The sequence below is a fragment of the Quercus robur genome, chromosome 6, assembly GCF_932294415.1.
Source record: "Quercus robur chromosome 6, dhQueRobu3.1, whole genome shotgun sequence".
Lineage (NCBI taxonomy): Eukaryota > Viridiplantae > Streptophyta > Magnoliopsida > Fagales > Fagaceae > Quercus > Quercus robur.
The window spans coordinates 14482241-14500404 of NC_065539.1; the positions used below are offsets into that span (position 1 = coordinate 14482241).

General features: G+C 34.4%; 1 protein-coding gene across 1 annotated transcript; it reads left to right on the forward strand.

Annotated features, from left to right (window-relative positions):
- Nucleotides 1-12004: 12004 nt before the first annotated feature.
- Nucleotides 12005-18032, forward strand: LOC126732911 (pentatricopeptide repeat-containing protein At5g67570, chloroplastic). Its single transcript, XM_050435974.1, has 9 exons — nt 12005-12648; nt 12978-13169; nt 13299-13380; nt 13480-13668; nt 13757-13870; nt 14624-14717; nt 14794-14951; nt 16151-16588; nt 16853-18032. Exons 1-9 carry the CDS (start codon nt 12068-12070, stop codon nt 17714-17716), a joined length of 2712 nt encoding a protein of 903 aa, XP_050291931.1. The 5' UTR covers nt 12005-12067; the 3' UTR covers nt 17717-18032.
- The last annotated feature ends 132 nt before the right edge of the window (nt 18033-18164 follow it).

Genomic DNA, 18164 nt, shown 5'->3' on the forward strand with positions numbered 1-18164 from the left:
AAAACCAACTACTTAACAAAAAAAATACAAGTTTTGGACAGAACCAAGACCTTGTATGGTTCTCGGACTCAAGCCTATGGAGAAACCAACTACTTAACAGAAAAAATACAAGTTTTGGACAGAACCAAGGCCTTGTATGGTCCTCGGACTCAAGTTTATGGGGAAACCAACTACTTAACAGAAAAAATACAAGTTTTGGACAGAACCAAGGCCTTGTATGGTCCTCGGACTCAAGCCTATGGGGAAACCAACTACTTAATAGAAAAAATACAAGTTTTGGACAGAATTAAGGCCTTGTATGGTCCTCGGACTCAAGCCTATGGGGAAACCAACTACTTAAGAGAAAAAATACAAGTTTTTGACAGAACTAAGGCCTTGTATGGTCCTCGGACTCAAGCCTATGGGGAAACCAACTACTTAACAGAAAAAATACAAGTTTTGGACAGAATCAAGGCCTTGTATGGTCCTCGGACTCAAGCCTATGGGGAAACCAACTACTTAACAGAAAAAATACAAGTTTTGAACAGAACCAAGGCCTTGTATGGTCCTCGGACTCAAGCCTATGGGGAAACTAACTACTTAACAGAAAAAATACAAGTTTTGGACACAACCTGGACGTTGTATGGCCCTCAGACTCTACCCCGGAGAGGAGTTACCCATTAATAGTTGGGTTGATCCCTAGACCGAATGGAATCCCCAGTCTACCCTCGGATCCTCAATACCAAGGAAACTGATGCGATTGTGATAGGGCCAGGTGTTGTCAAAAACACGGCCAAAGTCCCTCACTACTCGGCAACCCTCTCGGATGGTTTATTTTGAGTTTCTCGTTCTCGGACGGCTGCCTCACACGCATTGCGGGGCACTTAGCTGTTATCTCGGTTAGTCTCATAAGTTTAATCTACTGTGGGTTAGCATTATTATATTTGATAATGTCAGTAAGTTCAAATTAATAGCTTTTTTTTTCAAGGTTTCCTGCTTTAAGTATCATTAAAGAAAAATACACATGTAGTACACCCATTCACAAAGTAATTGCTGCAGAAAAGAAAAGTATTTAGAAGAAAACAAATTCATCTTTTATTGAGACAAAGAAATAGTACAACGTACAATGAAAGAGCTTGAATAAGCTTATACTAAAAACTAACTACGTAAGCAAAAAGAAAAGATACAAGGAAATGGGGAAAAAACAGAAGGAGAGGCGCAGAGAAGAGAGATGCAGCAGTTCCAGAATGCTGTCTACGGAAACCATTCCTCGATACTTTTACATGCCCATAACTCAGGCAGCAAAAGAACCTAACATGGGGCTAGCACCTTTGAAGAAAAGGTGCAGGGAGCGGGGTGTTCGCCAGTGGCCACACAGGAAGTTGATGAGCCTCCATGTTAGCCACGCTCGCGATAGAGCAGATGACGCTGATGACGGAAAACCTTATTGCTGACGCACCAAGAATCTTATGCGACCAGTACCTACTTCGGATTTTGACTGAAAAAGGTAGAGATATCATCCCCACCTTGTCAAAACGGAGGATTATCTTGAGTCTGTGTCTCCCCTGTCCAGACCGCACCACCTTGAGTCTCGGAAGGATCCGGTGCCTCTGGGGCGGGTGTGGTTCCTTCATCCCCACCCGTGCCTCAAACATATTGCTCTAAGGGTGGATTGCACTAGATATGGAGATTGTGAGTATGGCTGAAGGATTATGAATTTGAAGGGCCGAAGGGTTTATATGTAAGGGGAGTAACCTCCTATCCTACTTATATAAAGGGCAAATTGGTGGCATTTAATTTATGCAGGTTCCCAAGGAGTGCTACAGACAAGACGGTTTTGGCTCAATTTCCAACACCATCTGCAACCATAAGATTTGAATATCCTCGTGAAGGCGTGCCTCGAGCACTGAAACATTAAGGACGCCGCGTGAGTAAATCTAAAGGGATGCCTCATAATTCGGCACACCTCCCATGCAAATGGAAAAACACCAACATCAATAAAGTACAGAATTTGAGCAAGCCATGGTTTGAGCCCGACATCACCAAAACCCCCCTCCCCAACCAGGAGGTCGGGCAGCAGGATTTTGAGGGGTTATTGTGGGGCCCGAGAATTTGTGGGCCCGGCCCACTTCATAATAGGGCCCAAGATCCAAGCCAAGGAGAATAATTTCCGAGGACGCAAAGTGAAAATCCGGACAAGGCCCAAATATATGGCCAAGGACGATCTTATGCTCGGCACCTCACAAAACGTTTGAAGAAAAGGACAAATTCAGTACAGGGGCAGAACAAGGGAGAAAGCTGCTAATATTGTAGTACAGAACCCTGCATCTGACAGGCCCATACTCCAAATCATGCTATTTATCTTTTCCAATCGCCCCCAACCACTCTAGATATGAATTGATAGGGCAGGTCTGTACCCCAGAAAGTGAAACTTACACGTGGACACTAAAAGGGAAGTGAACATGAGTATAAAAGGGAGAAGGGGGGGATCCCCAGAAGGGAGAGGAAAAATCCTACAAAAAGGGATTAGGGGAAGGATACTAGGCTCCTCGGACGCGGTCTGAGGACTTCAACCTTACAAGCCGCATCGATGTAAGGCTTAGCTGGTCAAGCTAAGTCCACCCTCGTATAAGTTTCCATAAAAATCACGACTAAACTGCTGACCGGTGACCAAGGTCCTGCCTTTCAAGCCCACTCTCTACAAATTATATTGTTAGGGCCCTTTACATACGAGCCCAATGTCATTCTTGGATCGTTACATGATCGTGTCCCTACAATACCAAATAGGTTCTTATAAAAAGTTATCTAGTAAAATAGCTTTCTTATAACTCGAGGGCCGTTTGGTAATGTTGTTCTAATAACGTTATTTGTATTTTTTTGGAAATACGTGTAGGTGAAAAAGTGTATAGAAATACATATAATATTATTTAAACACTGAAAACTGTTGCTCAAAACATCCTACCAAATAGTCCCAGACTTCTTTGAGTTTTTTGGTCTGTGTATTAGTGTTTACAACAAAAAATGGGGAAAGCCTCAGGGGCTTTTCCTTAGTACCATTCTTGCTTATTTTGTCTTGTCTATTCTTTCTAATTTTTTTCTTTTTAGAAATCTATATTTTTTTAATTATATTTGTACTAATTCTATTCTTTGTATTTCTTTTTATTTTGCTTTTTTTAAATTTGTATTATATATATAATACAAATTTAAAAAAAAGCAAAAAAAAAAAAAAAAAGAATTAGTACAAATATAATACAAAAAAGTATAAATTTCTAAAATAATTTTTTTAAAAAAATCATAGCTTTCTAACTAAAAAAAATATAGATTTTTTATTAAAAAAAAAGTTATGGATTTCTAAAATAGATTTAAAAAAAAAAAGCATAGATTTCTAAGAGCGTTTGTATCAAGACTTCTAAATTTTTTAGCATTTACAATTTTAAAACACTACTTTTACAATTTTAACACCTCATTTTACAATATACCAAACATCAAACTTTTTTTTTTTTCTTACAACTTCATTTAAATATTCTTTCTTTAATATTTTTATTCATTTTTTAATTATTTCTCACTCTCCCTCTGTCTCTCCATCTTTCTCAACCCGGTCTAGAAGCTTCTCCCTCTCTCTAATATTCTGCTCTCAAAATCTCAGGGCCTGAGCTTTTCAAGCTCATCACCTCTAACCACGGCACTCAACAACTTCATTCTCTGCTTTATCTCCAAATTCAAACCCGATCAGAACCTAGATTTTGATCCAAACGAGGCAAAGCCTCACTGTTCCACCATGGAACCTAGCCAATGCAAACGCAAACCACCACACATGATCTCAGTAGTGGATTTGCAAGGATATTTTGAGGGTTTTTCAGTGGTTTGTTGCTGGGTTTTGGGACTATTTTTGGTGATGTGTACAGAGGAAGTTTTAGGATTGATTTTCTGGGTTTTGGAAGCTATTTTTCTCTTTTTTTTTTTTTTTTGGTTGTATTTTCAGGGTATTTTTAGTGAGGTTTTGGGTATTTTTCTATGCTGATTTTCTGGTTTTTTGGTTGGGTTTCTATGTGATTGCAATGGGTTTTTTTTTTTTTTTTTTTTTTTTTCCTAGGTTTCAAGTATGATTTACAAAGGACAATTTGATGGTGTCTATGAGGTTTTTGTCGTAGAGTTTTTGGGTAATTTGTTGGGATGTTTGGGTGTTTTTTGTGAGCTTTTTAGGAAGAAGATGGAGAGAGTTGGTTGAGATAGTGAGATTGAGAGGATGAAGCTTGGGTGAGATGGTGTGATAGAGGAGAAGTGAGAGAGGAGAGAGAAGAGACTTGAGAAGGAGACTAGCACGGAAGAGAGAAAGAAAGAAATTAATAAAAAAAAAAATGATAACATCTTACTACAGTGCACTCTCAAAAATGAGAGTGCACTGTAGCAAAATTTCAAATTTTTTAGCAAATGCAAGTTTTGATGGAGTTGGTTTTTTGGGTTTTAGATGCTAGTTTTTTTTTTTTTTTAGTTTTTTAATTTTATTTTAGAAATTTATACCTTTTTTTATTATATTTGTAATTCTATTTTTTTTAATTTGTATTATATTTTTACTAACTATATATATACATATAAATAAATATTATTTTATTTTTTTAGTTTTTTAAAATTTATTTTAGAAATTTATACATTTTTTTTATTATATCTATACTAATTCTATTGTTTGTTTTTTCTAATTTGCTTTTTTTTTTAAAAAAAAATTTGTATTATATTTTTACTAACTATATATATATTTGATAACAAGTCTATATTTTTTAGTTAGGAATCTATGCTTTTTTAAAAAATTATTTTAGAAATCTACACTTTTTTTAATTATATTTTACTACTTCTATTCTATGTTTTCTTTATTTTTTTAATTTGCCTTTTTTTATTTGTATTATATTTTTACTAAGACATTTGCGAATCTGTGGGTATTTTTTGATTTGGGGTTTGTCTCAAAATGGGTCTAATAAGGTCTTTTTGATGGCGTTGTAATATGGGATGTACAACTCCAAATTCTATGTTTTTCTTTTTCTTTAGGAATTCTGTGTTGGTTTCATTTTGTTTGTGCATTGATGGGTTCGTTTGGTTTTGTATAAGAGAAGATTTTTTTTTTTTTTTTTGAGTCTCTAACATGAGAACAGAGAGGAGAGAGAAAAAGGGCTAACGATGTCTAACTCAGTGGTTTATTAGAATTTACCTTTTTTTCTAAAAAAAAAATCTTAAAAAAAAAAATCGTAACCAACTATCGCATTATAGTGCCAAGCCAAACTATTTACATTTGAAAAAAAACCTCAGAACTTCAGAACCACTTCGAAACGACTCCAACTCAAGCTCAAGCTCCTCTCTCTCTCTCTCTTTCTCTCTCTTAATTTTTCTCTTTGAATTGTTTTAATTTAAATTGTTCTGTTTCAGATCCATGTCTGCTCCGATTGTTTGGAGGAGCATAAAACGTATTATTACTATAATTGGGAAGCATAGAAAACCTCATCCACCTGGAGGAGGAGGAGGAAATGGCAGAGTCGATCAAACACCTAGAAAAGGAGGAGGAAATGGTCCAAATGTTGATGGAAGCATTCCTATTGGCAAGATCACAAAATTTGGTTCCATTAAGTAAGTTTAACTTCCATTTCTTATTATTCCTTCGCTTTTCTCAGTTTATAGGGGAGACCTCTGGTGTATAATGTAAAGGCATATGTGATAGTAGAGATGCAATAGTTAAAATTGCTAGGGTTTAGGGTTTAGATTCATTCCACTCTCTGTTTTTCATATAATTGCTTTGCCTTTCATATAATTGCTTTGCTTGTTTGATGTGTTTGGATTAGAGTCTTAAATTCTAATTACAATTTAAATTAGGCTAGTTTTTTATTATTTTGTTGTTGGTGGTGGTGGTGGTGTTGTATAGGCCTCTTGCGTCTGTCTTGATTCAGGTTTTCATTTCACTAGGATTGTACGATTCCACTTCACCAAAAAGACTAGGATCGTTCTAGAATCATTGGGCTAGTGAGATTGGTTTGGGATCATTGTATGATCCTACAATCCTACACCGATCCCGACGTACATTGAATGTGTGGGTTTATTTTTTTATTATAAAGTTACTCGAAAGACACTCATTAGTCTCATTTCTTCCATATTTTTTTTTCATCGAAGCTCCCTCAAGTTGAAATGAAAACCAAAACCCTTAGGTACACTACAAGAAAAAAGACTTAATAAAACGAAAAAAGTCGTTGCAATAACAACTAATGTCGTTGTAATAGGTGTTATTGCAACGACAAACAAGTTGATGCAAGCCGTTGTAATAAACTCTGAGGTAATAGGTTTATGTAACACTAGATTTTTGTTGCAAAATTCCATATATTGCAACGATTTACTTTGAAAATCTCGTTGCAATAAGTTATTTTTTTATTAAAAAATGTATTTTAATTTAAAAATAAATAAATAATAATTTTTTATTAACTTGTTTTGCAATTCAAAAACCATATTTAGGTACTATACTAACACATTAAAGATATGCATAAAAGATGAAAAATTTAAGTCATTTAAGTTCTCTATATGTTTACAGCCTAAACTAGAATGTCTTTTAATGATCCTAAACAACATGATATTTTAGATTTTTCCATCTAGTACTTTCTGGAATAGTTTCACTTGCTGTCTTCTTATTATATACCAATTGCATATACAATTTGACTTTGGAATCTAAAAACCCTGATTAAGTTCCAATTGTATCAATGATTCAATGTCACCTACAATTTTAAAATCATTACAAATAAGACCCTTATGGCTTATAATGAGTGACAAATAAAAGTGAAGGAAATCCAAATAAGTTGCTCTTGATACCTATCTAGGCATTATAGGTATTCAATATGAATCATAGTATTTTTTTACACTGAAGAATATCACAAAACGGATTATTCATTTGTAAAAGAGAAAATAGAATAAATACAATATAATTTAAACTCCGTTATTGAGTTGAATTTTTGCACTAGAATACTATTTATCATTTATTTGTGGGGCTTTTTAGTGTAAGATTTAGTCTTAAATGTAACTTACTGATTTTAGTTACTTTTAATTAGTATATTTTATAAGAGCCCAAATTATAACCATTTTCAAACTTTATGAGTAATTATGATAGATATTGATGCAAAATAATAGATATTTCATAACTTAATTAAAGATCTGAGTTTTTTCATGAAATTACTCCCAAAAATTTTCTTATTACATGATACCATCAGCACATATAGACATATAGAAGTAACATAGACACTCTGATAAAATTGTGTGCTTAAAAGAATCAAATTAACAGGATAACAACAACAAGGGGGGACTATTGGAATCCAAACCTGAACAAACTAACCTTACAAATTTAAGTTGCTTGTGATCCATTTTCTTCAGAGCAGAAGTAAAAGTTCAAATTTGAGAATTTGTTCAATGAAAACCCAGAATTGTGCATGGTAAAGTAGAAGCCAAAGAGATAATTAAGAGTAACATGTATGCAATTTTATGACTACCATAGATAAATTATTGAGCAAAACCTAGTGCTAGTTTAACATAAACTTAGTTTCATCAATTTATTTAACTTAAAAAATAAGTCAAGTAAATGTATAGATGAATTAAAAAAATATAACAATCATGCAGAACGTAACATTTAACAAAAAATAACAAATAAAAAAGAAGAAGACGAAAGACGCGTTGTACTGTACCAAACAGGTAATGTATAGGTAGTGTGATGGTGGCCTCTGTAGTGATGTCGTGCGAGGCCTCTATCAATCTCTCCACTCCAATCACTCTCTCGACTTTCTCTCTCGGTCTCTCTTGACTCTCTCTCGGTCTCTCTCACTTTTTTTTAAAAAATTTTATCTGAATCGGTTTCTTATATAATCCTTGTTTTCTTGAGCAAGCTATTTTACATGATGTTCTCTTTTAATTTTTTTGAATAAAATTTTAAATTTCCTATCAAAAAAAGAAGCACGAATGCGTTGATGCACTTTAGCTACGGTGCCCTTTTGGTTTGTTCAATTGGCACTGTAGTTACAATACCTAAAGTGTTTTTATTTATTTATTTATTTTTAAGGCGTGTTTGGATATAGATTATTTTGTTAAAAACTGAAAACTTATTTATGAAAATAATAAAAAAATCATTTTTGGATTACTGTTCACTCCCCCAAACACTGTACATTTGCCTTAATGCACTGTTCATGTCCATGAACAGTGCAAGAGTCAATTTCTATCCAAACGCATACTAAATATTTATATTAGCTAGCATATATATTGTTATAATGACACAACAAATTTCACAATATTTTCACAATTATTAAGATATCAATTTCTTACAAGTCGAAATAAAATAATAAAATATGAGACTGTGACCAACCACAACTGAAAATAAATGTCTTGAGAAAATGTTACAATACTTATTGTTATCACAATATTTTCATAATTGTTGAGATCTCAGTTTCTTATAGATCAAATAAAAAAAAAATGCTAATTCCACAATATTTTAACATTAATTTCACAACAAATCATAGGTAAGCTATTATTGATGGATAAAAAAGTGATAGCAGTTGTGGGTCCATTTTAAAATTAGTAACAACTTACCATTCAAAATTTGTTATGAAAATATTATGGAGATAACATTTCTATAAAATAAATAATAATATATCAAATCAAAACTTACCACGACTAAAAATAAAGGTATTGTGACATTTTGGTGTGTTCCTAAACTTCTTTTTTGATTTAGTCAAATTTGGTGAGCATAAATTCACTATTTCACACACAAATTTCTCCTGTAGTTTTTATTTTTTTATTTTTTTATTTTTATTTTTATTGTTTTTTTTTAATGCATAGTTTAAAGTGTTTGTACCAATTAAAATCCAATGAAAATTTACTACCTAGGATTTGTTGTAAATATGTTGTGGATGTAGTATTACTTTAAAATAAAATTATAAAATATCATACCAAAGCCCACCATAGCTAAAATAAATGTATTGAGAAAATATTATGAAATTTATTATGTTCCTGACTTTTTTTTTTTAACCAATTTATTGAGTCAAAATTCATAGTTTTACATACAGTTTTAGTGAGTTGACTTTTTTTTTTAAAGTAAAAAACACATAGTTTTACCAACAAAAAATAATTATGGAAAAAAATACTTTCCCCCTTTATGTTTGGGGTAGTTTTATCCCCCAACAATAAAGTTGAATAATTTCCACCTTTATATTTTGTAGACAAGTATATAGTTCCTGTTGTTACTCTCTTAGTTAAACCCTAACAAAATCTTATGATTCATAGAATATTTCATTGCGCAATAATTAAAATGCCTCACTAAATTTTAATGTCCCAAAATTTTTCTTCGTGTATTTTGAGTTTTATGTGTTATTCATACTTAAAAAGTAAAAATAGTGATGTATTGTATTTTATTTCTTACCTAGAGAACACTAATAAATTAGTGGTTTGAATCTTCTAGATTTATAATTTTATCTAATAGAAACTTCAATGACATATGTCTTTTGTTATTTTGTTCTTTTTTTTATTTGTTTTCTTTCTTTAAAATATGTTCATTAAAAATTAAGTAAGCTAAGCATTGTAGTTAGGCTCATAGAATAAAATGATAAAGAAGGAAGTATGAATAACAAAATATTTATTACCTGTGGAGCACAATACTGCAGGGCAACCCCCTATGGAATGTGATATTTGGCCCTAGAGCCCTCCATACCGGCAGGAGAATCTACGAGGTGCTTGAATCTACCCATCTAAGCAAATTAAGGAGAAGTAAGGGAAATGTTTTTGAAAAGGAACGAAAGATTAGAAGGCCGAGGAGGTTGGCTGAGAAGAAAAGAACTTAAGGACGTAGAGACTTACGAAAATGAAAGCAGGTGACACTTCGAAGCTTTTTGAGAGATGGGAGATTTGGGAAATCTTGAGAGCTTGAGAGTTTGAAAGGTCTTGAGAGTTTGCAAATTTGTGAAGTAAAGAAAAAAGTAAACCCACTAGGATCCTTATATAGGAGGTGGAGTTAAGTGGGAGTTATCCCGCTCAAAATTCAAGGAGAAATGCCAGCCGTAGGATCAGCATCCCACCGTAGGATGCAGGGAACAGAGCGCCGTCTAGAGCAATTAATGAGACACCGTGGGCTCCGAAGCGTCAAGAACAGTTACGGGGCACACGAAGCGACATTCTCACATGTGGAAATTAGAGAAAAGCATGGAATAAATTATCCAAAGTCAAAAGCCCATTTTTTCTCCTCAGACAGAAAGGAGAAAACCGAGATTTTGAGGGGCTATTGTAGGGATAGGGGGCCTAAGAACATATGTTGGGCCTTGGGCCTTGTCCAAGGACATTTTGCGGTCTGAGGACGGATAAACAGTATGAGTGTGTAAGACTTAGGACCTCATAAGCGAGTTAAGGGTGAGAATGCTGGGGAAGGTAAGCCCTTCTCCTCGGCTAAGCGAAACAGAGGTCAGAAAGAGTGTCCTGTCATCCAGGGTGACCTTCTGAGAAATTCTAGTGATAACGATATACTTTATGAATGTACAGGACAATTGAGAGGTGGGAAATATCTAAGCGAAAGTTGCTACCACCGCATTGAATGCTCTGCAGCTAACTCTCTGGCCGCATTAAGGAGGAAGTGATACTTGAACAATAGTTTTTCAAGAACACTTGTCTCCTATTTATTTAACAAATTAAAATTTTTTAAAATCCCTTTGAACTTTTTGTAAAATAAGTAATTGTGAAATTTATATTAAGAAAAATCCATTTGAACCTTTTTGTTTTTCTTGAGACTTTCAAATTTATAGCACATTCTCTTTAAGTCCGTTGGGTCTACCACTCAATCTTTGAACTGATATTAGGCCATTTTTGCTAAATAATACTTAAAATAAAAATAAAAAAAAACTATTATGCCAAATAGGTTCTTATAAAAAGTTATCTAGTAAAATAGCTTTCTTATAACTTAAGGGGCCGTTTGGTAATGTTGTTCTAGTAATGTTGTTTGTATTTTTTGGAAATACGTGGGTGAAAAAGTGTAGAAATATGTGTAATATTATTTAAACATTGAAAACTATTGCTTAAAACACTCTACCAAACAGCCCAGATTTTCTGAAAAGTAAGGCCTTTACAAATACATGCTAAAATCCATCTATATAATATCCAAAAATTGAAACGTAGTATAGCCACTACACTCAAATTGAGCCACATCAGCATAACATTTCAATTTATTTTGGCCCTCTGTGGTACAATGCGGTCCATTAGGAAAATTTGGTCCATTTTGGTCTATTTTGGTTAAATTAGATCCATTATGTCTATTCAGTTTATTTCAATCCACTTAAGTCTATTTATTTCATTTTGGTCTATTTTTTGTGTATTTCATCCATTTCAGTTCTGTTCAATCCATTTGGTCCACTTTGGTTAATTTTTGTCAACTTTGGTAATATTTTGGGAGGAAAGGTTTTTGTAGAATGAGGAGTTGCATTGTTGAATATTATGTCACATCATCAAAGTAAAGTAGTAGATTCTTGATAAAATTATAATTTTCTTATATTATTAAAGTTTTTGTATTTTTTTATAATATAAATGATGAATTTATTTATATTTACTTATTCTTTAGGCTATTTAAGATGTATAAATAATAAACCATTTGTAAAGAGTGATATAAATAAATCCTAACTGCACGTTACATTATTTATAAAATATCTCACTTTATATAACAATTTGATATAAAATATATTATGTTTACTTTAAAAAAAAACTTAAAAAATTTAAAACATTTTCAAATAACAAATATTTTGTTTTTTGAGAATTATTCAAACAATAATTATAAATAATTTAATTTAGAAAATTTAACATATTGTACTTTTTTTTTTTTTTTTTTAAATCATACCATTAAAGGATTTTTGGACTAACGCTAATAAATCTTATTACTGCTTTTATTTTTCACTTAAAAAAAAAAAATCATTTTGTACAAAAAAAAAAAAAAAAAAATCATCAAAATTTTCAACAATGCCTCTTAAAAAGCAAGGCCTTTACAAATTCATCCCGCAATTCACTTATCTTTTATCAGAGACACTCTTACAGTCTCACTACCACTTCCACCATGGAAGCTGTACAAGGCCCCCCTTCACTTCCCTCTCCCAAATTCGAACCAGACACCGACAGAATCAAACGCAAGCTCATCCAGCAGGGCGTCCACCCAACTCCCAAAATCGTTCACCTCCTCCGCAAGAAACAAATCCAAAAACACAACCGCAAATTGAACCGCCTCTCCAAACAATCCCAGACCTCACCACTCTCCGAGTCAGAGAAGCAGGCCCTGGAAGAAGAAACCCACTTCCAAACCATCAAACACGAGTACAAGGAGTTCACCAAGGCGATAAAGGCCAAGACACGTGAGAGCACCGGGGCTTTGATGGTGGGGAAGCCATGGGAGAGGCTGGAAAGAGTTGGGCTCAGAGAGGTTGCCAGTGAGAGTACTGAGTACAGTGGAGGGAAGCTCAAGAAGGAGAAGCTGCGTGAATTGAGAGAAATGTTTGAGGAGCGAAGGCTCGATGAGTTACAGTGGGTTTTGGATGATGATATTCTAATCAAAGAAGAGTGGTTGGACGGTGAAAACAGAGTATGGGACCCAGCAAAGCGGCAGCGCAATGAGGCCGAGGTCATTCGGTTTCTTGTTGAAAGGTTTGTGTTTCAATCTTTGTTTTTGGTATAAATTGGTGGTATGGAAGTTTTTGCAATTTGGGTTTTGTTTATTTTTTATTTATTGTTGGCCAAAGATGATCACTTTTAAGTTTGTTAGGGACTAAAAGCGAATTCTTTTGATAAATTACTGATAAGAACTTTTGCTTTGATACCATGATAAACTGTTAGGAAATGGTAAATTGAATCATTTAATCGAACAACTTTAAACTTTAGGGACTAAAATTGCGCAATGGCTAAAGTTTAGGGACCAGAAGTGTATTTTGCTCTTTTGTTTTGGTCTATGAGGGTAATGAGGGTTTGTGGTGTAGGCTAAGTGCTAGGGAGATTACTATGAGGGACTGGAAGTTTACGAGGATGATGAAGCAATCGGGATTGCAGTTCACTGAGAAACAGTTGCTTAAGATTGTTGGAGGTCTTGGAAATAAGGGACAATGGAAGCAAGCTTTGTCTGCTGTGGAATGGGTGTACAATGATAAGGAAAATAAACGTTATAAGAGCAGGTAATTTGTGTTGGGTTTTAACTTTTAATGTTCTCATGTATGAAGAATTATAACTGTTTGAATTGTTGAGGACCAATTAGTTGAGCTCTTAAGTTTTCGTCCTATGAAGGATTTTGACTCTTTTTGTAGGTTTGTTTACACGAAACTCTTGGCAGTTCTTGGGAAGGCAAGGAGGCCCCAAGAAGCTCTTCGCGTTTTCAAGCTCATGCGTGTAATAGTCAACTAAATTTGTTATGTTTGTACATGGATTGTTCTTTTTGAATGTTTATATCGTGTTACTTGATGAATTCTTACTCTTAAAGTGATTCAGGGAGATTGCCATTTATATCCTGATATGGCTGCATACCACAGCATATCTGTGACACTTGGTCAAGCTGGTCTTGTGAAAGAGCTGATTAGCATTATCGAATGCATGAGACAGAAACCTTCTAAAAAAATAAAAAATGCACGGAGGAACTGGGACCCAATACTTGAACCTGATGTTGTTATATATAATTCGGTAAGAGGGCATAATGATTTAGATGGCTCAATATTCCTGACATACATTAATGATAACATAACTCGATCTTTTCTGATTTGATTCCTAGGTCTTGAATGCCTGTGTTTCATCGCACCAGTGGAAGGGTGTGTCTTGGGTTTTTGAGCAGTTGAGAAAGAGTGGTCTTAAGCCTGATGGAGCAACCTATGGACTTGCAATGGAGGTAATTATGAATCATGGCATCCATTAGCATAGAATACATCAAGCTTGGTCTTTGTTGGTTGGGAACCTAACTGCCTAAGTTACTAGAGCAATACGATATTGTCTTTGAGGTGGAAAGCATAAGAAGAAAAATAAACATCATAAGTGTCTTATATTTGAACATTTTCTTGTTGCTATAAGCTTTTGTCAGATGTGGTGCTAGTAAGTGATGTCAAACCCTCGCCAATAAACTCTAGCTCAATTGCACCTCCTTCCCTTGTAAGAGCAAGGTGGAGGGTGAGGTTGTGAGTTCAAGACCAATCGGGTGCATGTGTAACTTACTAATGAAAGAAAAAAACAAACCCTTTACTTATTTATGTTTTTGGCTGAGTAGTCAAAATACAATTTAGTATTTGGATTTAAGTTGGGTGATGGAAATGTGTTAGTATGATATATGAATTGATCTGTTACGTATTATAATAGATCTGCTGGGTGTTACTTGTCAAAAAAATAAAAAAAATCTGGTGGGTATTGATTTGTAATGTAATAATGCTATTGCACCTGTGCAGTTGTGAGATATGTTTTTAGCTGAGTAGTCAAAATACCATTCATCAGTGTATGATGAATTGGTGTTTTATTATTTCCATAAACATAATCAGAAGCTAGGGTTTGTGTTCCAAGTTGTCTAACTAGGAAAAAGTAATTCACATGCCAGATGTTGTTTATCCTCAATTCATATTTGTATTCAAGTCTTACAGGAGCTGCTTATTGAAAGGTAATGCTGCAATCTGGAAAGTATGACCTTGTCCATGAATACTTCAGAAAGATGAAGAAAAGTGGGGAAGCTTCAAAAGCGCTTACTTACAAAGGTGATTTTAGCTGTCCCTTTTCTGTGATTGGTTTTGTTGTGTGGTGGCTAATGCATCTTTGATGTCTGACTTCCAGTTCTTGTTAGAGCTTTTTGGGAGGAAGGTAAAGTAGATGAAGCAGTGGAGGCAGTCAGGGGTATGGAACAAAGGGGAGTGGTTGGAGTAGCCAGTGTATATTATGAGCTAGCTTGCTGCCTTTGCAACAATGGGAGGTGGCAGGACGCTTTGGTAGAGGTTAGTGTCTGTGTCTGTGGACTTTTGGATCTGTGGTGACTGGATTTAATTTGTTCTGTTTAAATAATATCTTATCTGTCTATAGATATAACTTATTTGACTATAATTTTGCATAGTTTTAATTAGCCTGACTTTTTCTTCTTTATTTGATTTCTACCATGATCAATTTGAAGACTATTTGTGTAAGATAAGGTAGAATCAAGGGAGCATTTATTTAAATTGTGTTCCCATGCATTTGGTAGAGTTGGTTTATTGCTATAACATTTTTATATTAATTCATATTTATATATCAATCCTCACATGTTCCTTTGAAGTTTGTGCGCCACATTTTGATTAGTGTTTTCACTAGAATCTCCTTTCGAAATAATTTTCTTCTTCCCTTGTTAATTTGCTATGAGATTGGGAAAAGGAGAAATTTTTCATATTACTCATCCTTTTGCAAATTACAATGAAAGGAAATTACGATGAAAGCTCTAGCACTTTACACCACAATTATAGTAATAAATACTATAATTAGTCACACTTCTTATGAGAAGATACGAAAAGCAATTTTTACCTTCTTAAAAAACTTACAGGTTCTTTATGTGGGGCATTGGATATGGGAAGCATGTAATAGATCAATGCATTTAAAAACTCATTTGGGAGACTTGTTATTTAAAGATCTTGTAATAGTATGATAAAGAGAGATTTGGTTGGACGGTGGAAGAGACTTTTTTGTATATGATAATCAAAGGGAATGCAAAAGCTGCAGTAATTTTTTTTTTTTAATAATTTTTTATAAATATAAGCTGCAGTAATTCTGTGGAAAAGCCTGGTTCTCTTTGTCTTCGAGCTTTCATTCCTCAATCCTCTCTTTCGTTCCTTCATATACCTCCCCACCAATAGATAGAGACAAATAGGAATAACTGAACCACGTCTACAAAATGTAATGCTCCTTTGTCAAATGACCAAAATATTGGCAAATACCACATATGATCAAGAAAAGAGCACCTATAATCACATGAAAACCACTACCTGTGTCTGATGGATGACATACGTTGATGGTTAGATGTTTCTTACTTATGCTGGATCTTGATAAATGTTGCAGTATTTCTCAAAAACTGAATTTCTTGGCATCTCTGCTTCTAGGATCAAATAGTGATTTTCTTCTATGTTTTGATAGACCAGAGAGTTCATTCTTTGTTGAAAAATGCATGCAGGTTGATAAGATGAAAAAACTCTCTCTTACTAAACCATTAGAGTTTACCTTCACTGGCATGATAATGTCTTCAATGGATGGTGGGCATATTGCTGATTGCATCTCTATATTTGAACACATGAAAGACCATTGTGCACCTAACATAGGGACCATAAATTCCATGCTAAAAGTTTATGGTCGGAGTGATATGTTTTCTAAAGCAAAAGAGTTGTTTGAAGATGTTAAGAGAGCTAAGTCTGATTCTTGCACTTCCCTAAATGGTGTTGAAACTGCGCTTATCCCGGATAAGTACACATATAGCTCAATGCTTGTGGCATCAGCTAGTGCATTGCAATGGGAATACTTTGAGTATGTGTACAGGGAGATGACTTTCTCTGGGTACCAGCTGGATTTAAGTAAACATGCATCACTACTAGTGGAAGCATCAAGAGCTGGGAAGGTACATGTATTTAAAATTCTTTTTTTGTTCAATCCTTCTTTTTTCTTCTTTAAATTGCTGAAGGTGTTAAACTGTTGGACCACGTTGCATTGTATTAGAACTCTTAGTTCTTGATAAAACTCAAATCACCTAGATAGTTGTCACTTGTCCTACTATAATAACTAATTTTTCTTCTTTTTAATGTTATTAGTTATATGCTTTTATTGTATGAGCTCAGTTATGGGTGGATAATCAAATAATTCAGCATCTATCTTCACACTGCAGTGGTATCTACTTGAGCATGCGTTTGAGACTATTTTGGAAGCTGGAGAAGTTCCTCCTCCTTTGTTCTTCAATGAAATGATAGTTCAAGCTACAGCTCAACATAATTATGAGAAAGCTGCCACCCTGGTCAACGCCATGGCTTATGCCCCATTTCAAGTCAGTGAAGGGCAGTGGACAGACCTTTTTGAAAAAAATAGACACAGGATTAGTGAGGGTAGTTTAGTGAAACTGTTGGACGCTCTTGGTAATTGTGAGGTAGCATCAGAGGCCACTTTCTTAAACTTGTTAAGATCATTGCACTCTCTCTGTGGTTCTGCCACATTGAGAGACTTCTCAAGTTCCATTGCATTGAGCAAGGAAGCCTCGGAGAAATCATCCTTGGATGGCAGTAATGGAGGAATTGATAAAAATATCGGAGCAAATATCCCAAACTATTCTGTAAGAATGATGCATGAAAACCTTAACCCTGGTGAGGACCCTCTAGTCAAAGATAGTGATTGCACATTAGACACGCTACCTGTTAATCATACTAGCACCAACAGAGAGGTTGATGCTGATTCAGAGACACTCACTTTGTCACCAAATCAAGATTGCGGCACAGATGGAGAAACAAACCTTTGCATCAGAGGAGATGGTTTTGCTGATGAGGTAGCAACTGGTACTGAACAACTGGCGAACAAGCTTGCAACTTATTTGTTTAATGAAAACTCAGATGATATTGATGAGTTGGAACTTGACACACTAGCAATTGGAGATGAATCTCATGAATCTAACGTGCCCACGGCTCATGAAATACTGGAAGCTTGGAAGGAAAGCAGGAAGAAAGATGGGATATTGTTCCCCCTTCAGCTTGGTCAGAAATGAGGGCAAGGTGCATCATTTTTCAGCCATATCTCTTTAAAGGAGCTATTGTTACATTGTTATAGGTCAATTCAGTCGATTTTGTGTTCATATGTTTGTATATACTTTTATTAAGTAAAATTTAGAAGCCACCATCTATGCTAATGGTTTCTGGCCAGCTCTTATGGCTTGTAAAGTAGTAGAAAGCTGTAGCTTAATTTAACTCAAAAATTTCAGATTTTTTGTGTGTATATTTTTAACCATGACTCTGTTTGGAGCAGTTTCTACAAGAGAAAATTAAGAAAAGAAAAGGAAGAGAAAAAAAGAATGGTTTTTTTTTTTTTTGGCGTGGGCTATTCAATTATGTAAAAGTTTTCTCTTTCTCGCATGCAATGAAACTTCCACTCCAAATGGATTCCAAATGGAACTTTTGGAATATAAAAATTTCTCTAGTTTAAATTTTCATGCTAAA

Bases quoted from the DNA above. Each gene is read 5' to 3' on its own strand.
- LOC126732911 (XM_050435974.1), top strand. From the start codon at position 12,068: ATGGAAGCTGTACAAGGCCCCCCTTCACTTCCCTCTCCCAAATTCGAA. The intron at 13,381-13,479 runs GTAATAGTCAAC...AAAGTGATTCAG, and splicing joins GCGTTTTCAAGCTCATGCGT to GGAGATTGCCATTTATATCC. The intron at 14,718-14,793 runs GTGATTTTAGCT...TCTGACTTCCAG, and splicing joins AAAAGCGCTTACTTACAAAG to TTCTTGTTAGAGCTTTTTGG.